The sequence below is a fragment of the Tauraco erythrolophus genome, chromosome 3, assembly GCF_009769465.1.
Source record: "Tauraco erythrolophus isolate bTauEry1 chromosome 3, bTauEry1.pri, whole genome shotgun sequence".
Taxonomy (NCBI): domain Eukaryota; kingdom Metazoa; phylum Chordata; class Aves; order Musophagiformes; family Musophagidae; genus Tauraco; species Tauraco erythrolophus.
Window position 1 is genome coordinate 96,953,336 of NC_141467.1, and position 27,155 is coordinate 96,980,490.

General features: G+C 41.5%; 1 protein-coding gene across 3 annotated transcripts; it reads right to left on the minus strand.

Moving 5' to 3' along the window:
* Positions 1 to 58: 58 nt before the first annotated feature.
* On the minus strand, positions 59 to 27,155 carry NDRG1 (N-myc downstream regulated 1). 3 transcript variants are annotated; one of them, XM_009979677.2, is made up of 15 exons: positions 27,093 to 27,155; positions 24,328 to 24,363; positions 15,741 to 15,846; positions 13,865 to 13,985; positions 11,834 to 11,896; positions 9,797 to 9,857; positions 9,252 to 9,338; positions 7,622 to 7,678; positions 6,565 to 6,668; positions 6,125 to 6,181; positions 5,089 to 5,140; positions 4,269 to 4,316; positions 2,459 to 2,494; positions 1,061 to 1,112; positions 59 to 324 (listed from the first exon to the last, which is right to left on the minus strand). In XM_009979677.2, exons 1-15 carry the CDS (start codon positions 27,153 to 27,155, stop codon positions 59 to 61), a joined length of 1,209 nt encoding a protein of 402 aa, XP_009977979.1. The 3 variants fall into 3 exon arrangements, with proteins under 3 accessions (XP_009977979.1, XP_086465697.1, XP_086465698.1); XM_086609571.1 differs by lacking the exons at positions 24,328 to 24,363; positions 27,093 to 27,155 and adding an exon at positions 18,443 to 18,487; XM_086609572.1 differs by lacking the exons at positions 24,328 to 24,363; positions 27,093 to 27,155 and having other exon boundaries at positions 7,622 to 7,727; positions 9,238 to 9,338.

Genomic DNA, 27,155 nt, shown 5'->3' on the forward strand with positions numbered 1-27,155 from the left:
CACAGGGGGCATCCATTACTTTTTCACACTGTGACCAGTTTAAACCTCCCACAGCCATCTAACAGGACACTTCCATGGACTTGGGGCTTGATTGTTCAGCGTTGCTCGCCGAGTTCGGTGTCAGCTCGATGCGCGTGTCTGTGTGGGAGCGGTTCCTGCCACCGTCCCCGGTGTGGGATCGGCTCCTCGTTCCCTCCCCGGTGTGAGACCGGCTTCTCGTGCCTTCCCCGGTGTGAGACCGGCTCCTCTGTCCTTCCAAAGAGGTTACGCTGGAGCCAGAAGCGGTGCGGGACCTCATCAGCCTGGTCATGCTAGCAGAGGGGACTGGAAGAAGAGTCTTCTGTTAATGCCTTGGTTCATGGGCTTGGAAGGAAACCCTTGCCTTCCTCTCCTGCCCTAACCACCCTTGGAGAAGCCTCCAGGGTTGAATGTATACGTTAAGTATCACTGCTCCAGGCATACAGTTAAGGAATCCAAATTATTAAGGCAAAATTGGTGGCCAGGGCTGAGGGATTAAAGACAGGGCTGAGGGATTAAAGACAGAGCTTTATGGCATGTCGCTGTGGCTGCAACAAGCCAGAGGAAAACTAAAGAGACTCATCAGACCTCCCATTACTCTCTGATGTTTAACCTTCGCTGGCAGCCCAGCCTAGCAATGCATCAACAAAACAGCAGTTGTCAGAAGCACGTACATGAAGGACAAAACAGCTACGAATTAAAGAAGACTCTGAACTAACGAGGTTAAATGTTGTGTGCAGCATACGAATCATCTCCTATGATGCAATGAGGTGACACTATTACAAATATCCACCTTAAAGATATCAAGACAAAGTAAAGCAGGTATTTGCAAGTATAAGCCGCCTACAAAACTCTCTATTATTTAGCAACATAATTTGGTCTGAAATCCCTTTGCCCAGACACTACAGGTGTTTTTCCTTTCCCTTGCAGGTGCATATCCAACAGGAAAAGATCACATATCTGGGATCAGAAGACTCTCTGGCTGCTTAGATGCAAAAACTTTGGTAGCCAAGTGAACCATTCCATAAAAATTGATACTTACTGTATCCCATTCCCTGAACAAAGTACTTGAAAGCTTCTGCAAGCTTGGCAGGCTGCAAAAGAAAGAGACTATTATTGTACGCTGTGCTCAGCAATGTTACAGATAACAAATGCCCTATCTGAATAGGGACATCTTAAATATTCTCTGGCTTCTACTAAATGCCTGAAATTTTCACTTACATGAGAAATTCCACCATTCCCCTCCCTAGTCTGTTCCCTTGCCCCATTATTTTACTAAACGGACACCTCCATTTGAGAATGGGATTTCCAGAGAAGTGACTACAAGTGGTCTAAGCCTGGCTCAAACTTTGCTCATGCAGTTCCTGAGGCAGATGAGCCCAACTAAAACAACCGGCCTCACAAAATACACGAGGCAGTTCATACAGCATTGGTAATTCAGCATCTCCGGATCAGCAGAGAACAAATTTAGCTAGTCAGAGCAGATAGTTATGTTGATAGAGAAAAAAAGCTCAGCAGGAATACACAAGCACGACTGCATATGACTGACATTCTTGCAACGAGGCACTCACTATTTTTCTCTGCTGCTGACACAGAGACCAGAGACGTCTCAACCTCTATTACTGACCTTGCAGATATTGCCTATATTCTTGTCATAATTTTATCTGAATCCATTCAGGGAATAGACTATCAGAGAGGTGCATTGCACATACTCTTTTGTGGCTTTAAAAAGCCTTTTTCCCCCCTCCCACTGTAAGAGAACACACTGCCTGCACAGGGACTTCCCAGCTGCAGGTAATTACAAATTCAGATTTTTCCTTAAGTTCGAGAATACCACATTGTATTGCTCAGAAATCTGTTTAGAAAACATCACATCCTAAAGCTGATTTACAGGTCAGCTGTTTCAGTGAAGTAACACTAGAGCATAGGTAAATTTTAACTTTCCCAGCCTGGTTTTACTAGCAGCCTTGGAATTTATGCCTAAATATATTTCAGAAACTCCAGTTCATTCTCAGTCAAGCCGGGTCAGTGTATGCAAGAACATAGCGTTGTTATTTCCTGCCTCCCACTTTCCTGATCTATACTATAAATAGTCCAAATAAGAATATGTTTTCAAAACACTAGTGCTCAAGCCTTAATCCATGTTAGCTTAGTAGAGAGGCATAAAATAATACCTCCACGTTCCCACCTCAGACCTTTACTTGGTTAAGACTTAATCAGTGGAAATAATATCCCCTCCCAACCTTAATTTTGCGCTCCATTGGTCTTTAACGAAAAAAGACAGCTCAGATGACCGACTGACATCATTATTCATGAAATCATAACCATCCTTTTGGCTGACATTTGGGAACAGCAAGTACCCTAGAGGAAAACACCCATTTGTTGCAGTCTGACACGTTGTAGAACAGGATTAGTAGGATTTCCACCAGCCAAATCCTACCTGGGAAACTTGAGGGAGCCCACCACAGTCAGCCATCTGAAACGTGGACGAGAACAGTCAGTTAGTGTAATGCCAGAGGAACTCATTTATGCTCAGGATATATTAAAATGACCTTTTTAGCTATCTGGCAGAAAACCATTTCCTTTTGTTGCGTGAGTAACATATGCATAGATGAAGGCATCAAAGTGAGCAGTTAAATATTTATAAAAGCCACCACCGCACCCCAGAACACCCCAAAGTGTCTTGACCGTCAGGCAAAACATTGGCTGGAGCTAAAAATAAATGGGTTTTTGCTAGGCAGTGATTACCAATTTCTTAGAAATTAGGCTATTAGTCCTGATTAGAAGTTCAGCTCTGAATTACAATAACGTGACTCCGTATTGACCTGAATGACAAACAGGGGAGAGAGAACAAACACCTAAACCTCAGAGGTGAGAGCGAAGAACGATCTGCTGAGATTGCGGATGGCAAGCATCGGCTTGACTTGCCAAGGGAAGCAGGGAAAGCCAAATTAGAAAAGCTATCTTGAGTGCATGCAGTATTTTTGAAGCACTCCATTTTTCCTGCCACTCCACCCCTCAAAGCAAAACCCAACAAAAACAGATCTGTTCCAAGGAACACCACAAGCTGAAAACAGTTGAGTTGTGAATTACAGGAAACCCCAAACCCTATCTAGGATTAGTTAGCAGCAAAACAGTCCTGTAGCAGGACCTGGCATCAGCCATATCCCTGGACTGGGCAGAGGCTGACCACTGATAGAGGATCTGACATAGGGTCAGGCTTTTTCTTAGGGTGAGTCTGCCATTCCCATGTGGTAGGTCAGCAGAGTAACTCCTCAACATTAGGAAGGAAAAAGCTTTTTTTTTTTTTTTTAAATCCTTGTTTATGATTATTTTCACTGGCCTGCTCAATACAGAGAGATACAGTAAAAGTTCCCAGTGGAAGCATGACCAAACTTGTTTCACCATTTGCATACTATTACACTCATTGCATTTTACTTCATCAGTAACGAGCTGAAGATTGCACCCATACTCTGAATGCCAAGTATCAGCCAAAGCATTTGCACAATGCTTTGTTGTTTTGAAGTGCATTTTCATAGATTTCATAGATTTCTAGGTTGGAAAAGACCTTAGAGATCATCGAGTCCAACCACCCCTAATCCCCATTAAACCATATCCTCAAGTAGCTCATCCACCCTATTCTTAAACACATCCAGGGATGGGGACTCAACCACCTCCCTGGGCAGCCTATTCCAGTGGCTGACAACCCTTTCAGAGAAGAAAGTTTTATCAAGTTTTTGGAAATAAGAGTCATTTCCAACAGTAAGATGTCCTGGACTGTGTCCACATAAAAGGCAGGATGACAAAACTGGCTGATAGATCCGTTGTCTATTCATCTGACACTGCTGTTGCGGGACAGGCAAGCATAGGAACAGAACGAGTTGGTTTGCACTTCCACTCTGCTGATGGCTTCTTTCAAACCTTTCCAAATACCTTGAGATCAACTTTGCCAGCTCTAGTCAAATTCATTATGGGTGTGTGAAATACTGAGCTTTTCAAGTCTCACCCCTAGAGTTTTAAAATGGAGGAGCTGAGAAATTCCCTGTTTTTAACCTTGACAAGAAGCCCCTAGTCTGGTATATCCCATTGAAATACTCTCACTCTGAAGGAACTGCCCTCCCACATCAGAACTGGATTCTCACTGTGTTTTCTGTACTGCAGGACAATGGAGTGATTCTGCTTTTTTAGTTAATCCAGCTGATTTTAAATGAGGGAAATGCTTGTTTTAAAAAAACAGTTTTTCTTATTACCTTCAGAAGCGTGGTCCTTGTTGGGTCCAGCTTTGCGTTGCATTCAACCTGTATTAAAGAACAGCAGAATAAGGCATTATATGGAAGTTTTTAATTATCAACTGCTGGATGAAAACAAATTAAATATCTTGTTTCTGGCTTAATACAGACTAAATTGGGTATCTTAGGCTTCTGCACAAAGACTCTCTTTACACATATATACATCTTTAAGCCCAAGTAGGTCAGTTCACGTTTCTGAGTCTATTCTTTTCCATGTACAAATAAATCTATTAGTTGGGAATTTGAGATTTTTTTTAATCTGTTTCTAGGACTCCAGTGGCAACAAATGTTGTTTATCTTGTGATTTGGGGTCATCTGGTAGCGTCCCAAGTGGTGAGCAGCAACATGGCCACAGGCCAGCAGACTGGGCATGCCCGTTAAGGCACAACATTTGAAGTCACCCAGTCATCTGGGGAGAGTTATAATGGTCAAAAAGAAGCTCTTCGCTCCCATAGTGACCCAGGGCAGAGCTCCAACACCACAGAACAAGCTAAAATACCAGCAGCAGATTCCTCTCTAAAGGAAAATATTTGCGGTTCACTGGAACTGCTGTGGCGATTGTTCCGAACGCAGTAGCTATTAAATAATGGTGCACAGACAGAGGGGACAAACAAGCGAGGAATTAATGGCAGCTCTCCTGTGGCCTGAAAGAGGAGAGCCAGCTGGGCTGGATCGATAGCCAGCAAGGGTGCCGAGTGGCTGCGAGCTCTGCCACCCTCGCACAGCTTCCCAGCTGGCCTTGCCCGTAAGCGCGGCAGCACAGACGGCTCGGTATACGCACCACGGCGTCCACCGCCGGCGAGCTGTCGCCAACCACCAGCAGGACGGGGCACCTGTAAGGAAGCACACAGAAGAGGAATTAGCTCTGTGAGCCAGCCCAGGCTTGCCCTAAGCTGCATTTTGTGTTGCTGGAAGGATCATAGAACCACAGAATGGCATAGGCTGGAAGGGACCTTAGAGATCATCTAAGGATGAGACAGTTAAGAGTGTGAAAATGAGTTGTTTTGTATTCCAGACACCTTAAATACACATCAAATCCACTGGATTAGCTGCAGATCTACTGACATGCTCCGATACCTCACCCAAGAACCTGTCCTTTTCCCTACCTCACAGCAATCAGCCCCTCCCAGTGCTCTTATTCCTTGTTTTATAAGAGATTGAATGTGGGTATCAGCATTGAACTCTCACTCCCACCCCCTCAGGCCCCTGAGCTCCAACTTTTGGACCTGTCCATCCAATTTCAACCAGATTGGCAGAGGAGCAGTCTCAAAGTCTCCTGTGTGTAAACATCAGCAGCTGTTCAGAGAAAGACTTGACAACGGTTACGTTGCACAAGTTGCAGCATAAGTGAAAAGCTGTTATCAGAAGATCTGGCAGATAGTTATCCTCACACCTGCTCCATCTTCCTGAACGTTTTTTGTTTGTGTTTTTTTTTCTTTAATGGTTTTGTGTTGAGTTTTTTTGGTTGCATAGGCACGGCTCAAGTGCATTCAGAGCTGTAGTTCCAATTAACTACAACATATTTCTGGATGAAGTTAAGTACATCTACTTTTCAAGTACTTACTCTGTAAGCCCCAGTTTGCAGATACACAGTGACAGGAACTACTTAACTTTCCATTTCAGCTGAAATGATTGTGAAGTTTGAAGAGAGGAAGTCTTCCTAATGGCTTTCCCTGACTTGCAGCAACCTCTTGTCTCTGACAAGATCCTTTTCTAGCACATAAACACATTCAGCTACAGCTCTGCAACGCACGCACTGATCATACCTCTTAGCTCGCATCATGCACAGGTGAACTGGTAGGAAATGAAATACTTACTGAAGGGTGACAACATTTATTCCAGGAACAGGGCGCTCAATCTCTAGGTCTCGTCGACTGAAAAAAATGGAGAGGACAAAGGCTCTTGATACGCTGAAATTTTACAGATACTTCCATATTCTTCTAGTTTAGAGAAAGCACAGACATTCACATATGTTAATCTAATCTGATACATGTTGTAGGCTCCACAACTGATGAAGAACCGCTCTTAGACTGAAGTATCAATGTCTTAGTTCAGTCCCTGTGTACCACCTTTCTCCCCACAGATGCACAAGGTCCTTCTCCCATAAGCAAACCATCTGAGATCTCTAAAGGCACTGTCAAACAAGACTTTATACTGGAGGAACACAAGTAACTCCACCACACAAGTAATACTGGCTCTAAGAGCTGGACAGCCTCTTAAAACAGTTTCCAGTTAGAAATCAGGTAAATGTATTTACCTGTTGTAAGAGTTGACAAAGAGATGAAGGTTGGTTTGATTCATATCGTTAATAATATGCTGACGGTAAGTATGGATCAGGTCATGGTTGCTGTGAATCTCTTCCTACAGTGGAGACAGAATCGTTCAGAATAGGGGCTATTTTCTAAAAGGATCTGAAGGCATAGCACAGCAGTTGTGCATCAGACTCATATCTACACAACAGGAGTGCACATTTAGAGAAGGGACAACTTTTAGTACCCAGTGGTGTCACCCAGAATTAACATCAGCATCCGATTGCAGTACCACATTTTTCACTTTAAGACTTCAGTATGTTGTAATGTCAAGATCTTATGATTGCAAAACATGTAGCTGTAGTGCAGATGGTTACAGTCAGACAAGTGTGAAGTTTGAAAACAAGAAAAGATTCAGGATAAGAAGCTCAGTAAATGTTTCCAGGGTAAAGCAGATGTTGAAAGCGTACAAACATATGTAATGTGGAACTGAATTTCACAACAGTAAATAAGTAAGCTTCAAGGACTTCAGTCAATAACATTTTCAAACAGTTTGGTTCTACAGTCTTTATAGATTAGTTCCTTGTTCTGCTGGAATGGAGCTTTCTATTGCATTTAATGACAAGTTCAAACACACCAAAGTAGCCTCAGAAAACAGCACAGCACTTTCCATTAAAGTAGGCTTGCACTGAAGAGCACTATTAGTACTAATAACCAGCTTTCCCAGAGTTACAAGTATATTATGGCATAAAAAAGTCTATGAGGTTATTCTGCTCAGAAGATGAGCACATATGATGCTTACAGTCCTGTTTAAGTGTTGGCTGTCTAAACCAGGAGCTGCCTCTACTACAGTTTTCAGGACTGAGATGCACTTGAGTTGTGGGGACAGAGCAACTCCCATGGCAGCATACCACCTCCAAAATACTGGGAACACACGTATGAATCCTATCTCACAGTTTAACTTTGCACTTTGCAGTTTCAGTTAAAGTTTCTTTCCTCCTCTCAGTCCCAGGAGATAAATACAGATGACTGAATGCATCAGATGAATCTTTTGAACATCCTTACCTTTCCAAAGAGATGTGAAATGACCATGTCTGGCAGAGCATTTGTCCAACCTGAAATCTGAAAAGCAAGATTATCTAAGTATCTGATATTAAAATAACCCTTGAACCTTTCAATTACCCAAAAGTAGATCAATGGATGTTTCTCTGCTGTCCTTATACGTACAATATCTCGATATGTAACCTGATACATGTACAATATCCATCAATATTTTTTCCCCTCAGTCCAACTAAAACACCATTAGAGGTTGTTTATGTTTGAGTCATTCTCATAAGATGTCTTTACTAATGCAGTTATACAGGGAACACACCACTAGTGGCATAGGTATATATGGAATCACTCCCTGCAAGCACACCAAGCAAACCAGCCAGATGGGTGGCGTTTAACCTCACTGCCTATCTCCTCCCTGACAACTCACACTGACAATACGTTGGAGCTGGTACCTAAAGTTCATGTCCCAGAGTAGGTGCTCTTGCTTTGGAAGGACAGAAGGGTACAGGGCACTCACTGTACTCCTAAGGTCAGCAATACTTAAGAGAGGTGGAAGGCAGAGACACAGATATGGAAGAATTTAATTACAGAGACACTGGGTGAGATAATCAAAATGAGTAAACTGGTACATCTCAATGTAGAGGAGTTACTAAATATACTTCCAGATCTAACTTAGCAAAATAAACTGGTATGCAAAATTACTTAAAAAAATTAGTAACTAAGCCTTGAAATAATGTTACATCCCAGCTCTGGAAAGTTTCTCCTAGTATTATAAGGCTGTCATTACATTTAATATCACCCTAGACACTTACAGTGGGTTGACTCCATGGGTGGTTAAAACATGACGCATTAATTTTTGCACTTTTCAGAGTGTTTAAAACAACTGCCATTCACTTAAACATGATCCTGAATGATACTAAGTGCCTTCCATTAGTTTATCCTGAAAAATGTTCTAACGGGTTAAAGCTGAGTGACATGTAATATAACATTTATACTTATTTATATATACTGGTTCCAGGAAGATTTTTGAAACCATCTCTCAGCGCCTGTTTTTCCACATTGCAATCTTTCTTGCAACTACAAAAGAATGCCGTTAACAGGAGCTTCTTTGTACGTGAACATTTTGCACATAAAAGTCTGTCTTGTGTGGACAATCTGTCCACAGTTACCGTAGCTAATGTCATTTTCTGAGTCTTTTTGGCATCTAAGACTCAGCTAGATGACTGAAACCTGGAAGATGTTGCTCTGAACATTTTTCTGTGCTCTAGTTCACATTTTGGACTGTGCTGGTAAACAAAGCCATGGACAAGAAAGAACTGAATGTTTCACTATACTTGAAGTCTTCTTGAAAAAAAGTTGTTTCCAAAACTACCCTGTGTCCAGGTTAAACCAGGTTTTTCCCAGCAGTGACCAGCTCTTAAGAATCATTCATACCCAGTAGCTCCACTATACCTTGGGTATCTGTTTCGTTGAAATACTTATTTTTATCACTAGCTCTACAGGAGGTATGCTTGCAAATTGAAGAATAAACCTCAAAGGAATTAGCCTGGGATATTTTGTGCCTGCAGCCATGCTTTGACACACAAGCTTGCCTAGCTCCTCATGCTTGACATGCTTATTTTTTGAACTTAAAAATGTTTACCTTAGTTGCTGCCCAGTCCATCCAACCTTCAGCACAAGGGTTTACATTAATGAGAACTAATCCCTCCACCATTTCCGCATGGTTTAACTGCAAAAGAAAAGATTTTAGATTCATTGCATATCCTTTGCAACTTGACAGTCAGTATAAAATTTCAATCAGCAAATTATCTCCTGGGGAGGAAGGCGGTAGGTCTAGTTTTATCTTGCACAAAACAAGCGTATGTATGGAAAAAAAATTTTCATTACAGCAATTCAACTGAGCAGCTGGAGAACATTAAGATTTAACTTCTTCTCCACCCTCAGTTTAAATAGAGAACTCCCACTAAAAAAACCTTCTGCAAATTAACTGGGTAGAGCCCAGGCCTTAAAATGGAAAATCTAGGTCTTCTGTATTAGCTATCCCGCAGATCGTGGTATTTCACTTAAAAGTCTAGCTGCTTACTTAAACGGGCACGGCAGAGCAGGAATTCTCTGCACACGCTACAGGGGCGACGACACGTCAGGGAAATCGGGTATGAGGCTTTAGGGAAGCTCCACGAAACTCACCGCAAATCTGGTTAAGATGTAGGCACCAGCTCCAGTTCCCATTCCTATAATGCTCTTCAGCCTGCACAGCAATGAAACGGAAGAGACAAATGAGTAAAACAGCACCAAAAATAAATAAACGGCATCAGCAGCCTTCCTCTTTCACATGCCAGCGGGTATCTGTGGAAGGGTGGGTTGCAGCTTGGGCAAACCGTGGACCCTCAGCAATACCACTGGCCCCGGTACAGAGCTCGATGTAGCAGCTGGTTTGTTTTTGGCAGGTTTGCAGGATGCTGGTCCTCGTGCATTGCAGGGCAGCAGCAATTCTCACTTATCTTTAAGTAAATACACTGAGCAACCATAGCATTGTTCAGATCCTGGAAGAAAATGGTTACTCTCTGCCAGAAAAGCTTATAAGATAGAGTCTTGACATCTGCAGCCTAAATACAGCCCCCCCCCCGCATTCTCCTCCCCAGGCTCCCCCTGCCCTCCCCAGTACAACTATCCAACTGGGACGCCGATTCCTCTCTAACAGGGGGCTGGCAGGGAAACCTCTCATGCTATCCAGCCACTGTGGTGATTAAGTTTAAACTTCATAACGAAACAGGGCAGAGACAAACTAAATATTTGCATTAACTGAAATCAGTTTTAAAGCGGCACCTTCAAGGTCTGAGAAAATACATGGAAAGGAAGACTAGACAAAGCCACTCAGAAAAACAGGTTATAAAATGCTTTTAGGAAAATATCTGAGGGTAGTTTTCATTCTCATTAGCAATATTAAATCAAGGCTTTGTAAGTACACTCCAGTTTAATTTATTTTTAAGGTACATAAGCATTTTTTCCAGTGCAAGAGCAGAACTGGCAACATTGTGCCTTATATTACAATAATAGAATGGTTAGGGTTGGAAAGAACCTTTAAGATCATCTAGTTCCATCCCCCCTGCCATGCACAGGGACACCCTCCACTACACCAGGTTGCTCAAAGCCTCATGCAACCTGGCCTTGAACACTTCCAGGGATGGGGCAGCCACAGCTTTTCTGGACAACCTCTCCCAGTGCCTCACCACCCTCATTGGAGAAAAATTCTTTCTTATGTCTCATGTAAATCTGCCCTTTTTCATTTTAAAGCCATTGCCTCTTGTCCTATCACTACACTCCCTTGTAATTAGGTGTTTCAAAAAAACAATTGCTTTTAAGAAGGTAGTGAGGTACACTAGTCAATGGTGTTGTAACAGGTGGTTACAACAGCTAAGCAACATCTAAATTGGGGTGCTGGTCTGAGACTAAATCCCTGCCAGCAGTCCAGCCTGTCTGTTCTCCAAGGCTGCCTGACACTGAGTGACAGGTTTTCCCTGCTTGGTCTGAAAACCCCTTGGAGATGCCTACCTGCACTCTTCATCATGTACCAGGAGCACCAACTCTGCAGAGAAGGTACCTTTCTCAGCTACAGCTCCTGCCAAAGCTAAGCTTTAAGGAAGGACACACGCCTGAACTTGTTGCGAGTAGACAACAGAGGAACTCTGCCACCGGGTCCTTGGACAATGGCAATCTGGCATCTGCATCTGGTAGCAGAAGAGGCTTAAGGAGGTCAGACTGACCACCTAAGACACTCAAGCCACAGAAACAAAACAGTAAGTGTCTTCAGATGGGACCACATATTTTTCTTCTGCTAATCACACAGGAAATCGTGGGTTGTTACATTGGGAAGAACAGATTGTCTGTGCCCTGCCCCTGTCAGGGCTACGCATAGAAAATACTGGAGGAAGCCCCTAAATTAGGCACATGGGATTTCACTTGAAGTTGCTTCCTGTTTAAAAATAAGCAGACATTTCAAAAAAGGGCAAAAAAATAAGCCCTTTTGGAAACAAAGGCAAAAGTGATCCATCTATAATGGAAGACTTAAAAAACAACTGCAACCATTATTCTAACAAACAAAATGCCAGAAAGCCAGACCAAAGCTTCAGGGGCTGCACAGGCGAATACCTGCCCTGCCCTGCTCTTTCGGAGTGCCACGTAGAGACAAGAATGAGGAAAACAAGTAAATAATTCTGCACTCACCCAAACTGTTTCAGGATTCCAGGAAGCATTTCAGCCAGCTGATCCATGGAGGGATACACGTACCTGCAACAAATGTGTTTGTGGAGTTACTACACCACTTTCAGTAGAGTAGGCTGGTGCATTTAGACACACAGCAGTCACTGTAGATGTAACATCAAATGTGCTCATTACAAGATCATTGACAGTATGAGCTGAAATCAAATCAGGAGCAAGTACAAGTAATTAATTTAGCAGAAATATGAGCATAATCTATATGGTACTTTATGTGAGTTACAGGAAAATAGATGTCTAGTTTGGCTGAGAGCAAAACAGCCCATAATGAATCTCTTCATTTAAAACTTACGAAAATGTTTGAGCTTGAGAGGTGATTTCCCAACCACATTCACCACACTTGTATTTCTGGTCCACCACAAAAAAAGTTTCCCGGTATTGCAGAATCACAGACTACAGCAATGAGATCTAGATCTTTGGCAAATAATTTGCATGCATGTTTTCAGGGACACACAAATTCCCATAGGATAAATGAGGATAGCTTTCTATTAATACTGATGGAGAAGACAAAGGCATAGTAAGGGTTACAAAGTTGCTGAGGAAGTTCAATCAAAACAGCTGCCAGTTAATGCTCCTGGTCTTCTGCAGAGCAGAAACAAAGTTTTGAGGGAAGGAAATTCTGCGGAAAATCTCAGCTGAGCAGCACATGGAAAAAAATCCACCCAAAGTAGCTGGAGAACATCTGCCTAGTATGTATTCCAATCTCTACTTCCCATCAGGGCTACACCTAATGATTCTCTAGTTTAGTCTCCGAAATAACACCAAACAAAAATAAAATAGTGCAAAACTACTTTAAGTTATTTTCTTAGACTTTCTTGTTGGGAAACTAAACTTTGTCATGACAAAGCTAGTGTCACTGCAACAGCTATGACTTTTAACTCAAGCCTGCTGGTCTCCCAGTTGGAGGTCTGGAATAGGCAACCCAGCTTCTTGTGCTGCCATCACAATGTCATTAAGCAGTGGTCTTTACTAGCACAGATCATGATGGCTGCCCTATGCAGCTGACAACTCAGAAGTGTTAACGCTTGTTCAGGACATGAGGGTTAAGACACTTAAAAGCTCGTGATTCAAACAAATACAAAGGAGAGCAACTGAAAGAGCTTTGTAGGCTGTTCTGGTAGACAATTGGGCCATTGCAGTTAACACTAGCTGAGAACCTGGCCCATCGTGACCTCCTCAGCATCAGACCAGCTTAAAAGTTAAGAAGGGAAATAGACTGGCTCATGCAATAAGGGTACATATAAGCTCCTTAATACCTAGCTCTTACAGAACAACTGTTCCTTGCCTTGTACCCTCCCCTTGGCATGTTGGCTGCTCTCTTCCTCAACCAAGCTGATTCATAACCAAGGGGCATCTTAAGGCAAATCTGTCTTGTTTGAACTAAATGGGACAAGCATTTTGCTGAAGAAAGTGCTCATGGCACACAAGGTTTCCAAGAGTTACAGTATCATACATGATAATACAGTCAGGAGTATGCAGCTATCTATGATACTTTAGGGGGTACATCACTTTTCTACTGTCCAAAGACCTGGATTTTCCCAGTAGGTTATCAAGTCTATTTATCAACATCTACTATGTTGTCATTTCATAAAAAGCGTGGGGTTAGCAAAGACATTGCACAGTGGCTAACACCTATCTTGTTTAAAGTAACAATTTAATTTTGTAATTGTATTCAGGATGTCATTACAAAACAAGGTAACTCGGTATTTATATCGACAGACGTAATCATCTGTCAAGGAATTGCTTTACAAGAAGTCTAGTTATCAGAGCTAAAACACAAAATCACAGCCCCAAATTCCACCGGCACAACACAACAGAGCTCCAAGAGCTCCAGTAACTTAGAAATAGAGCGTCAGGATTTAAGATCAAAAGTCAACTACTGTGTTTGCTGCAAGTGCTTTTTAATTAACTGCAGATCAAGACTCTCTGTCCAGAAAGAGGATAACTCTAAAAGCATGGGCTGTTTCCCTGACAACTCACCCAGCTTGGAAGGAGGGTGCTCCATCCTGCTGACCAGGTGCATCCACATGGCAGACTGCAAAGTGCTGGGTGATTTCCTGCATATCCTCAAAGTTGAAGAGAGGATTGAAGCAAGTTTTATCTTGAGAAGGAAAAGAAAATATGGAATAATTATGCTGAGAGGAAATAGTAAGTTTGCAGCTATAATAATATAATTTATTAACCTGTTAATAACATCAACCTGCAGGTTAATGAAAAGTTGATTCAATCAGGTGAACTATTTTATAGCCTGGAAAAAGTGGCAGACCTTTACTTCTAAGGAGGAAAGACCAGTAAAGCCCTGCTACAAAGAAATCTGTGCCAACTTGCTTTAATTCCTTGAAGCAAAAAACCTTAACAACTTCTTCCTCACGGCCAGCTAAGTTTTATCCATGTTATTTTGCTACCAGTCAGAAGTATTTGCTTGGTACTCCAAAATCTCAAAAAATTATTCTTTATGTAAAGTTAAAACACTAATAAAGTGCAGTCAGGAGTCTTCATCCCTGGTGCTGGCTTAGATTAAATTATCCATTTACTTGTCCAGTCATTTTTCTTTGGATTGTGTCAAAACAGATGGAGGAAAAAAGTATCCAAGGCTGGAATCATGACTTGTGCTTCTGCCCAAATATTACAAGATAAACATTACATGAGTGGCTGCTGCTGGCAGCTCAAGACGAAGTGTCCTTCTGGGATATCCAGTGCTGTAGGCTCCCAACTTTGAGGTGATTTGATTTCTGATATTTAAGCAATGTTAACGTGAGGAAAGGGTTAGCATATTTTCCTCCTGGGGTGGAAAGCATGAATTCTGTAGCACCATCTTTGAGATGCCTAGAAAACAGTTCAGTATTCTGTACGTGTTTCTGAATGTCCTCACACTACAACATACAAGCAAAATCATTGCAGAATATAAAACATCTTAGGCTAAAATCAGCTTTAGGAGAATATGTAAGTTTAGGAAGAGGTTCCTCCCCTTTCAAAGGGAGAGAAAGTTTATTCACCATACAGATAGATTTTGTAACTCTAGAAAGAAAAAAGTCTTACTCAAAGATAGATCCCAGATTAAGCTCTGCCCTGATCCACTGAAAATCAAAAATAAAGTAAGGCAGCTCCACAAAAAAAACAGGCAAGAAAACAGACTTTTTTCTTATGAGTAATATCTGCCCTTCAGCAATAGCCAGACTTTAAAGATCTGTGGGTGTTTTTAAATGTAAATATTAGTTCAGAAACAGGAACTTGTGTGAAACAAACTACTGTAAAAAGAATAAATTAGAGCAGATCTGGTCATTATATTATTGGATCTGACAGATAAAATAAAAGACACTTATCAAAGTTATTTTCTACACGCTGGATAAGGACACCATCCCAGCACTCACTTCATCATCCTGATTTGACATGTAATTCACATAAACCCACAGCAGCGTAAGACTAGTTATCAGACAGGAACCTCAGCCAAAGCACCAGCAATGTTGCTTTCACCCGTGCTGGCAATACACCCCCCGCCACCCCCTACAGATGTTCATACACAGTCACTACGACAGATGTTTTTATAGCATTTATACACAGTCACTGACAGATGTTTTTATAGCGTTTATACACAGTCCCTATGAGCTTCCAGAGATCTTTCGCATCTTTAAATGAAATATTCCAATTATTTACTTTGAGAAGATAAAAAAATAACCTGATAATTAAACTTGCTGTAAGAGAGGCATTAGGTACCATTACACTGGTTGCAATGCACATAAACGAGCAAGGACCTGGGAAAGGTTTCTTAACCATCACCACTTCCACACCTTTGAGTATGGCAGTAGTGTTAAGGAATCAGGCTATACCTGTGCTATTAAAGGAAAGGTCTACTTACGATTCAGACCAATGTCGTGGTAGGTGAGGATAGCTGGTCGGTTACCTCGGGGAGTCCCACACATGGTGACATGGACCGAGCCATGTACAGTCTCCACATCTTGCTCCTGGCAAAGAAGAGGAGGAATCTTCAGGGGCTTGTCCCAGTGCTTCGCTAAACACCCACTGCAGCAGACCTCTGCCTGACCAGGACCACAGGCTCTGCCCCATCCCAGGGTCTGCCCACAGCCCCGGAGGTCTCTGTAATTCCCATGAAAACACATCCCATTCTTCCCTACAGTGAGGGCTCTCTGCTAACGTTTTACATTTGGCTGTCACCTACTCCAGTCCACAGACAACTACAGAAGCACTTAAGCTGCTAGCTCTAACAAGATATTAAGGGAATAGTTAAATCATTTTTAACCTCATTAAAAGGCAGCATAAGGGAAAAAAAAAAAAAGCAGTTTGGTGCAATGACACCTAAAATAACAACAGTTTAGAACTATGACTGTCGACATTTTCAAAAATGCAAGTTGTCAAGATAAAGTACTTCTGTTTTCTAGGAGGTGGACTTTAACTCAGCAAATTACTATTCCCCAAAGAATGCAGTATTAAGCAGCCTGTACTCCCCAGCACACTATGGGGCCTTGTGATTATAGTAGTCTTCCCCAATAAACATGATGGCCACATGTATTAGCTTTATGGCTTGTTATGCATAGACCTGAGCGTACACCCAACTGCTTGAAGTTTGCTATAGAATAGCATACCCACAATATTGTCGTGGTGATTATCAGAGAAACAACCTTAAGAAGCCTACTGTTATTATTTGACATAACTGGAGTTTGTACTACTTAATGATCTTAAAGCTAAGGACACCTTTGTTAGCAAATCAAAGGCCTCGAGTTCCATCTTTTATTTATTGGAAGCCTGTGTAAGTAGGATGTGACTTGAATTGTACCAGCATTCACAACTTCATGAACAGTTTTTGTTTCTTTTGCGTTTGAGCTTCAGATGAGTATAAACAATTTGTTAGTTCGTTGAGATATATAAAGAGAACCACAGAAAAATAGTTATTTATGACACGTATTTACAGTACCATGATGCTCACATATGGTATTATGGAGGCAGTATTTAGTGAGTAACTGTGGGAAAATAACCAAAATTGGGGAAAATGGAGAAATACGGCTTTGCAAAGTTCAACTCAAAGGCTGCAATATTGGAGCAGCTTTGAGGTGAGACACAGTTGCTGCTCCCAGGACAGACACGGCCTGCTGGTCAGATGAAATGAGCAATGTCTTTGAAGTGGGGATTACAGTGGTGCGGAGGTACCATGGCTCATCCCTGTTATCAGGGGCAAAGAACATCTGGTGAAGATAACCGTCTAATTGCCATCAGGAAGACAGCTTGCAACTGTTGCCCCAGGAAATCTTGTCCTTTAGTTGAACTTTGCTCATTATAATGTCATTATAATACCAAAACACACCTCCACCTCAAAAGCTACCCGCCTCTGGGCTGCGACCACCCCTCACTGAGCAGGTGCCCTGAATTTCTTCTTGCCTATACCTTTAAATCGAAGCGAGAAAAGTTTACACCAATCCTAATAAAGGTATGTATGACTAGAGTCACTCAAGCTCCACCTGAAAGTAAAGAAAAGGTATAAAATGGCAAAAGACAAAGGGGATGTTAGGGAGAAGCCCCTCCATCGAAACATCTGGGATCAGTCGACGGGCTGAACCTCTCTTCTCCCCTCCCCAGGGACGTCTATTGGGTAAGAACTCTGTGTTATGCGCATTTATTTTCTAACATCTTACTAGCTATTTGGTATTATCACTGATCAGTAATAGTTTTATATTCTCACTGCAGTATTTCAGTTAAAGTTGTTTTTGTAGTCAGTCACTATCACCGGCTACCTAAGAATCTATATCCTGTCACAAATAAAATCTTATACATACAAAAGTTCTGGAGGCTTTTGCCCTTATTATAAGGAGGTCGGGCTATAGTACTACCGACCCGGTGTACTCGCCAAAGTTATATATTCAAAAGTTCTAGGAACTTTTGCCCTTATATAAGGAGGTTGGGCTATAGTATTACCGAACTGGTGTACTCGCCAAAGATGTACACAAAGGTCCCAGCAACTTTTGACCTTACTATACAGACTGGTCGTTTTAACTTCAAAACGTGACAGTAACCAATCTTAGCATTTCATCAGAGTATTTAATTTCCTGTACAGCACATGGATTTCCACGCCATTCAGTACAGGGTACTATCTGCTGCTGCCGGGCTTGCTTTACTTGCTCCTTGCAGCAATGCCCAGAGACAAAGTCCGAATTAAATTCAAATCTATTACGAATCATGCTGTAGAAATCAGGTGCATACAGCCTCTGTGAAAACCTTTACAGAGCAAAACCCAAAAGCTCTTCGGAGATCTGAGGTATTAATTAGATCTACGTCTCAGCTTGATAATTTTATACGTGAAATACACCACACATTTTGTTGAAAATAAGGATGCTAGGCAACATCATTTCACATTTCACCTATTTTACTTGCAATTAAACATTTGCATCAGTTTCAAGGTACTATTACAGCAATGAATCAATATCCCCCCACACTTGTACACTGGACGACCTGAATATTGCTGTTATCTATCATCTGAACTATACTCCATTGAAACACTAATGTTCAGCTTTTATGTCTCCTTAGAGAGTCAGCCCTCTGCATACTCACTGCATTATTTAGCAGGTAAACTGTATCTTCCATATCCAGCACCATCTTTAGGCAAAACAAGGCGATAAATCCAGCTAGTCAGACAGAGGATAGTAGCTGGTTTCTACTTTCTCCAAGTAGGAAACTGGTTTATACAGACACGTAGCTATCCTGCACAGGCTTATGACTCCCATAATACCCAGCTTGAAAAGCCAAAACAGACTAATTCATGATGACGTCATTATTAAATAGGATTCAAGTCAGGTTTGACCAGAAGTACTTAATAGAGCTCAGACATCAAAGATGAACTAAGTATCTGTTGCACAATATACAGAAGTGCCAAACTTCAAACCTAGAAATTAGTACAGTCTTTCCTGTGGCTGCTTCCATCAGGTTTTGACAAATTTAGCTTAATTTCAGGTTTTGTTATCTTAAATTCCAGAACATTCCAAATTCATTCTAAATTAAATCAGAAGTAAGTTCTTTCCTAAAAGCCAGGAGAAAAGTTGACAGTAAGAACACAAAGGACTTTGAAGTCTCAGTGTAAGTCAGAATGATTCTCCACAACAAAAACAAGCACATTAAATGTTTGAAGTCTAGTATTATCCAAAGCAGATAAGCAACATTTAGTCTAAAGTATTCCTACATCAGTCATACTAATGTCACTGTAAGTTTAATTTGTGGTAGAAAATAGGGTATTATAGGTATATTTATTATATAATACTCCAGAAGAGATTTGCAGTAGCAGTAGATAGCAATTAATAACAACCACAATTAATATTTTCCACGTTCTACCTTCTTTATATAATTAGATAATTTTCAATCCGAAGCATAAAAATTGATAGTTTGGCAACCTTAACACCAGTAATAAAAGTAAATTATATTGTGTAACACATCTCCTGCTGAGTGTGGAACATAGAAATTATTTCCTCCTCAGTTAGAGACTAATAAGTATTTTTTCTATCATCAGATTTTTATCACTAGATCCTTCCAGTAATGGCACTGAAAATCTAGAATGTGTTTTCTTAGGAGGGACCATCTTTCAAGATTTTGGACCTTCCTTCTTTGTGCATGAAAGAAAAAAAATCTGTTCATGGTAGATAAAGCCAAACCCTTGAACTTGCACATCCCACTGACCTCCACCGCTAATTCGTCTGGAACTAGAAGTCTGAGACTAGTTCAAACTCAGTGTCAACTAAAAATAGTTCAGAGGCGACAGGCGACCGTATTCCTAATTACTGGCATAAATCACAGTCAGTTTAACACTTGGTTTAATTCCTCATTATCTTCACAGTAAGACTCCCCTAATTCAAGACAGTTGTGCTATTTTCCATTAGCACGAACTCTTAACAGCGAATGCCCGACACATTCTCCTAAAAACCAAACAATTCAAACCAGTTTCTTCGGTGACATCAAACCACCAACTTCACATCCTTATTGAGCCTATTAAAGATCAAGAGATTTGTCTATGTGATGTAGGGATGGATGTTTTCAAAATGCAGAGCACTGAAAACAGATGGCAACACATCCCAATCAACGTCAACATTATAGTAAGAGGCTCTTCAACTGATTTGTATTAAAACACTGTCTTGGAAAAAAAGCCCAAGGTACACTAATCCGATAGAAGGATAAAGACAAACGCACCATCTGTTCACATCTCTCACTTTAGCAGAGGTGCAGTCTTATCTCAGTGCCCTAAAACCACACACACAAATACTTTTGATACGAGCAATTTAAGAGAGGCTATCTTAGTTCGAAGAAGCCGATCCATTCCAAAGTAGATTTTTTTTTTGGGTCAAGTGACGTTTTTTGACATTTTATCATGACGTTAGGAGGGGGAGGTGATTTGTAAGTCGATAACACAGGAGAGCTCATTTATTCCTTCCTCTCTCTACACTGGCTAAGGAAGACATGGATTGAGGAACATGTTTATGAACAGGTTGGTTTCTGAAGTATAGGATATGCCACCAAAACCGCACAGACACATTGCACATTTTGCTAAAAACGCCGTATTTTACATTTTCAGTAAAACACTACATTCCATCAAGATTATTTTAAAACTTTCGAATATGCTTAATCCTCAATTACTATCTCATGCTTTTATTTCGATTTATAATATTATGCCTGTTAAATATACCTCCCTTCTCTTGCCTCAGAACTGCGGGAAAAGCTTCAGAGCTCTCAAAAAGGATTTAAATCACTTTTACATTGTTATGATACAGTATATTTTCAGTTCATATTACTTAAGAAATTTAATATACTAATACCTGCAGATGCTATTTTTCACTTCCTTTTTTTTCAACAACTTGAAGATCAAAAATATTTGAGCTTTTAATGTAGTATTGCAATGTTGGGTTTCAAATCCCCTTCGCTCTGAAGTTATTTAGCATTTTTCCCCAAGTTTGTTATACTCTAAAATAGTTATTTCTATTCATCTTACGTTCTCCTAAAACCCCAATGCCTGCCTTTAGAGGTATTTTTCTCTTTTTTTTTTTTTTGTTTTTAAGACTTCTATTTTAAATTAGCAATATTAAGGAAAAGGTTCCCCAATTCAGTTTGTGAGTTGGGTACATTGGTAAGCATGAGGACATCAGATGTAAATGGAAGTGATTCGGTGAAGCCAAAGGCAGAAGGAAGGAAGCTAAGGTGGAAGCCAGTCATAAAAACTTTAGTACAAGAATTGAAGCAGATTATTGCAAAAGTTCTGCCCAGGGATTCTTCCTAGTCCCATTAGCACTGGGTCACACCGCTCTGTAAAAATACAACCACCTTCCATCCCTTTCCTTCAGAAACCTACAAGGATAAGGAAATCCATGTGACAAGCTGCAAAGCCCCAAACTGCATCCACCGATGCGAGTGGGAAGCCCACCCCAACATGACATGAGGACCAGCGGATTTGTCTCCTGTTACAAGGCAGCTATATCCTTCTCCCCTTCCAGGCAGGAGGAGGAGGAGGGAAAGCAGAAATGCCTCTTGCGTGCCGGTGGATACAGACGGCCACGAGCCATGAATCCCAAGGGACAAACTCATCTCTGCCACCTACAGCTGCTGCTCAGCTTGGGAAGTTTTGCTTTGCTATTGAGAAAGCAGTCTCCTGATGGACTGCTCACTTCTGAAGCACAAAGCTAAGAGAATACATACAGTGATGAGGAGCCAGGTCTCCATCGGCTCCAGCGCTACCAAGCTCAGAGAATAGGCAAATACGGCAAACCGTAAATACAATTAAAATGTGTTTGGCATTAAGCCAACCTAAAGCAGCACAGGGCACGCTGCCCTGCACCAGTTTATCAGTAATCGTGCTAAAACAGGTTTGGTCAGGAACACTGCCCTTCTCGGGAGACAGGGGATCTTCACTTAAATTTTCAGGTGGGTGCCACAGACAGACACACAGTACTGACTACAGGTAGTTCAGAGCTGTCAGTTCTTCCATCTCTTTTCTTGGCCCCCTCCTAGTAACTCCATGAAAGCTTTCCTCCAGAGAATTCACAGGCACTAAATAAGGAGCTCCATCCTGCCAAGTGCTGATTGCCTCCTTCCCTGGCCAGGTCCATCCTCCTCCTCAGTGTGGCTCATGGCAGAGGTTGCTCACTAAGAGCACACATCAGCTTCAGTGTCAGCCCCGAGTGACCTGAGTCCTCCAGGGCTACACATGAACTTCTCTAATGAAATAAGCAATCAAGTCTCTCACAACAGCTTCAAGCTACCTCTTTCATAAATCAACCACAGAAGAACTTAAAAACACATAGGTAGGGTACTTGTGGTTTTAAAGACCAAAAGCTAAGCCTCCTTTCCAATGGCAGTTCTTAACATAACGGATTGAGACTTTTCTTCAACATTTTTCCCTCCTGAACTAGAACAACCCAAGATTAAACTTGAAGAAAGAGAGATCATTAAAAAAGCAAGAGCTGGCAAAACAGGGCTAAATGACAAGAACCACTGGTCTGGATTAGCGACAGTTAATCCAAAACATGGAAAAAAACCCAAAAGGCTTAGAGAATTTGATCTTGCAAGTTAAAAACATCTATATATACACATGGTTTACAAAGCAAGCAAATTTGTTCCAAGAATAGAAATGAAATATGGGTCACTCCTAGATTCTTAATCAAAATACTGCAGTATTCCTGTTAGCAGACTTAATCTGGGATTCGGATTTATTTAGACCAAGTGATCAATCTGCACTCAAACAGAAAGCTTCTCCCCTGCTGTGCACAGTCCTGCAGGAAGTCGCATGGTGACAACTTTAACTTTAACTTACAGATATCAAGACTCCAGGCAGTATTTCATCCTTAGAAAGGATGAGTGAGAAGATACAGGTTTAAAGTAAACTACAGTTTTACTACAGAAGTAAGAGACATTAAAAGATAGCAAAGATGTTTGCGATAACTGTCTCCCTTCATTTCCAGGGAAAAGACTGCTGAGTTTGTGCTGCATTTTTAACCAAGTTGCACAACATTCAATATAAATATAGACAGGTGCAAATAAAGTGCAACATGCAAGAAAGTACAAAGTTATTTCCTCCAAGGACCTCCATCTGCACATTCAAGAGACTAGAACAATTTAATAGCTTTCCTTATTCCTGCACAATCTACCTACGTCCCTACACCCCCTTGATAAAAATAAGACAGCCATCAAGCCTCTTTTCCCAACATATATTCCTTCTTGTCCTCAGCGATGGGAATTCCCCACTCACTCCTTTTGTCGAGGGAGGTACAAGCTCCCTGGTCTTCCTCCTAGTTGAACTCAGACTGACTCCGACAGCAGTGCGTTTCCTCAGTCTCAGCTTAAGAGCCAGTGAGGATAACCTCCTCAGTCAGAAGCCAAAATGGTGATAAAATAATATACAAGAAGATCTAAGAGAGTTACAAAGTGCCCTCTTAAAAACATGACACACAGGGAAAGTGGAAAGTCACCATTTGACCTAGTGGTATGCTTTATGAACTCTTATGTTCTGGCTGTAAATCATAGAATGGCATAGGCCGGAAGGGACCTTAGAGATCATCTAATCCAACCTCCCTGTCATGGGCAGGGAAGCCTCTCAACTAGATCAGGCTACTCAAGGCTCCGTCCAACCTGGCCTTGACCACCTCCAGGGAGGGGGCATCCACAACTTCTCTGGGCAATTTATTCCAAAGTCTTACCACCCTCATACTGAAGAGTTTCTTCCTAAGATCTAATCTAAATCTGTTCTCCTTCAACTTAAACCCATTTCCCCTTGTCCTATCAGTGGACACTCTTGTAAAAAGTCCCTCCCCAGCCTTCCTGTAGGTTCCCTTCAGGTATTGGAAGGCAGCTATTAGGTCTCCCCGAAGTCTTCTCTTTTCAAGGCTGAACGATCCCAGCTCCCGCAACCTGTCCTCGTAGAAGAGGTGCTCCAGCCCCATATGGAAACTACTGCCACTCCTGTTATAGACAAAACTGATTGCTTAGCACCTTCCACCACTAAGCAGGCTTCAGGAATCTTTTGGAAACTTTCAATGACATAATGGGATACATTGAGAGGGACATTTCCTCCAAGGAAATGCACACACACTGCTAAAGAGAGCAAATTAATTGAGGAAAGCGTGTGTCCATGAGGGCGGGGAATATTTTGCTTTCACTGGCACAGCTGAAGAATCTCATTCTCTTAGCAAGAATAGAGCTGCTTGCAACCCAGCCACCCTTTTTGGATGAAACTTTCTCAGCTTGTCCGAAAAGACCTCCTGCAGTCCCTTTCATATCGCTGAGTCAGAGCCCCATTCAGACCCCTCTCCCACAGTAACAGTATTTCTGGCGAGCAGTCAGTCATTCCTGATTGCGTTTTGCCATTTTCTCAAATGTCAATTCAGTTTCCCCTTTTACAAAAAAAAAAAAAAAAAAACAAAAACAACCCCCCAAAAAAAAGAAACCAAGAAAAGAGCTTTACTTGCCTGAACATCAAAGTCTGGAAGGAGGCGAGTGATAGCCTGTGAAGAGATTTTAAAGCATTAATGCACGTAACTTTTTCAGATACAGAAATCTGTGCTGGGACATGTGTGCTCTAACCCATCAGTTCTGCAGCTGAGCTCTCTCCCGTCCCTTTACTCAATGAAAGCTCTCTTGCTGAACACCAAAATTCACCCAAGAGCTTTTGCCCACTAATCCTCATGGAGAACATGAAAGCAGTAAAATGCCAGATTACAGACCAGCAAAATAAAGCACAAAAGCCAGTGCATCTTCAGTTATTGTTAAATGACTGGAGAAGTCAGAGCAGTAAAACACTGAACTTTTCTCCATTGGTTATTGTCACTGTGGGCCAGCCAACAGCCCTCCTCCATCCTACCTACGATGGAAAGCCGTTGTTCAAGCATGCACTGAGCACTCACAACTCAGTTAAGCAGCCATTACTGGGATTTGGTTACATGACGTGGGAGGTGGGAAGGGTTTTATCCAGGCCTTGTTATGTTTAGGAGGCTGGCTGGACACGGAGAGGTCCATTTGAACCTGTGACCAGCCATTGCTAATACTGACAAGCTCCTATGTTAAGGATGTCCCTCAGAAAAGGAGTAAAGTGACATCCTATCCATCTCCAATAGTCTAAAAGGTTTGTAACTTCAAAGGAAGAAGTATCTTAAAGTCATCTTCTTCTATTAAAAGACAAGGAAGAAGTCAAGCTCATATTTCCACTGGAGGGCTGAAAAGAGAGTGAAGAGCATCCAAACCAACACTTGTTATGCTGCAGAGTTAACAGCCAAAGAGTAGCCAAATACGCACTTGTTATGCCACAGAAGAACACTTGTTATTCTACAGAGAATCTCAAGCTTGAAAAAGAAGAACAGAGATAAAAAGCAAGGCTTAGGATGCTGGCAAGGAGGTCACACAGTCTCAGAAGTGCAGGTAAATTAAAAATAGAAGACATCAGAAGCAGTACGGTTGCTGTCTTGGGCAATATCATCTCAGATGGTGGCCCTCAAAGCATTGCAGTCCAACCTGCAATTATGACAGCTGTGATTTTTAGGTAAGTAGGCAGTGTCTTGTATATACAAACAGGTATCTAAAGAGCAGGCTGAGAATGTGGAAGGCATTTTACACAGCCTTAGATTTAGGTAATATGCTGGGTTTTAATCTTTCTGTACTGTTGGTATCATGACCTTTTAAGCATTGCTAGTTTCATACACTGGTGTTCCAGTGGGGTCTAGACTTAAAAGAAATAAGTAGATATAGTGCCTGTCTAGTCAGCATACAAAATAAGGCTCCATCACTGTCAGGGAACAACTGTAGAAGAAATCCAGGCACACTAAGCCAGGATGTGACTGTTAACATCAGTATATGCTGAGTGCCCTTCAGAGCAATCTTCTCCACTTTCTCAAAATATATTAAATAACTTCTTTCACTCTGTTGAGAACGGCCATGGAGAAAATCAAACTTTCTGCTAGTTTCCCCACGCAGACAAAACTTCAGGTAATATTGCGAACAAAAGTATATAGGGTTCATTGCCAAGACATCAACTTTTGAACTATGTGCTACAGAAACCCAGGAAGTTAATCAGTGTTTTAAGATAGTTCTGAATGTTGAAGCAAAGTCATTTCAGTACCCATAGGACTTTTGCTTAGTATCTGCTTTGCTTTGCTACTATTGAACAATACTGGCATTAAAAAGGGATCTTAGCTTCTGAGAAGTTTGAGTGCTGCATTCACTGGTATCCAAACAAGCTCTGCTTTCATGCAATGTCCTTGGCAAGGGAGCTGTGTTTAAAGTTTCTCTAGCCATTTCACTACAGTTGCAAGTGGAAATGATTTTCTGAAGTGTTTAGGCGAAAGAGTTAGGGAATAAAAAGAAAGTAGCAGATAGAGCAAGGAATAGTTCTGGTGCAGAAGACCAGAAAAAAACACAATACACTTATATACATCATTATCAAGAGTTACAATCGCTGGGAACAAAAGAAAAATCTTAGTTTTGATTCAAGAAAAAATCTGAGAGGTTCCTTCATGTATTACAGTGAATTATTTGCCATGAGCGTACCGAAGCACAGAGTATTGCTACCATTGAAGAGTCAGACAGCCACTGAACCCAGATGTTGCAGGCAGATTTTTGGAGAAAAATGGTGCTAAAACAAATGCAAAGTACAACAGGGTCAAGCAAAAAAAGGCTGAAGGTGTTTGTACAGTGCAACCCCAGCGGAATGGCTGCAGCTTGTGCACACTCAGCCAGCTGCAGACCTGGAAGCAGTTTGGCTGTAACTCATGGCTCAGTGCAGCTGGAGAGGACTAGGTGGGGCACAGTGACACCTCCAGACTCAGATGTGCCCAGGGGAAAAGTAAAGGCTCTCTCTGTGCCTCCTTGAAAGGCAGATGACAGAACAAAGTTTGTATCTCTACATTGAGAAATCTATAGATATAGATGGGTCTACTTGAGATTGCCTAATTAAGATAATTCAAAAGAGCTAAAGACACCCTGAGCAATCGTCACTCTGAAAAAAAAAACGTCACCACCAGATTAGCTCTAGAGAAGAGTAAAGCCAAAGATTAAGAAAGAGCAAATAATTATGGCTCAGTTTTGCATTACTAAAAAAACCCCACCCTCTTATTCTATCTCCATTTTCCCATACTTGTTCCTCCCAAACAATATATTAGAACTAATCTAAGAACACATGTGCAGTTCCAACAGCAGCCCTGAAATAAAACATGTAAGCTCTAAAAAGCTTTAAAATATTTACCTCCTCCTTCTCCACCAGAGGTTTCACCTCTGCAAGGTGAGCATCCTGGAACTCTGTGGACAT

Bases quoted from the DNA above. Each gene is read 5' to 3' on its own strand.
- NDRG1 (XM_009979677.2), bottom strand. From the start codon at position 27,155: ATGTCCACAGAGTTCCAGGATGCTCACCTTGCAGAGGTGAAACCTCTG. The intron at 9,339-9,796 runs GTGAGTTTCGTG...TTTCTTTTGCAG, and splicing joins ACATCTTAACCAGATTTGCG to TTAAACCATGCGGAAATGGT. The intron at 6,669-7,621 runs GTAAGGATGTTC...TCTCCACTGTAG, and splicing joins TTTCACATCTCTTTGGAAAG to GAAGAGATTCACAGCAACCA.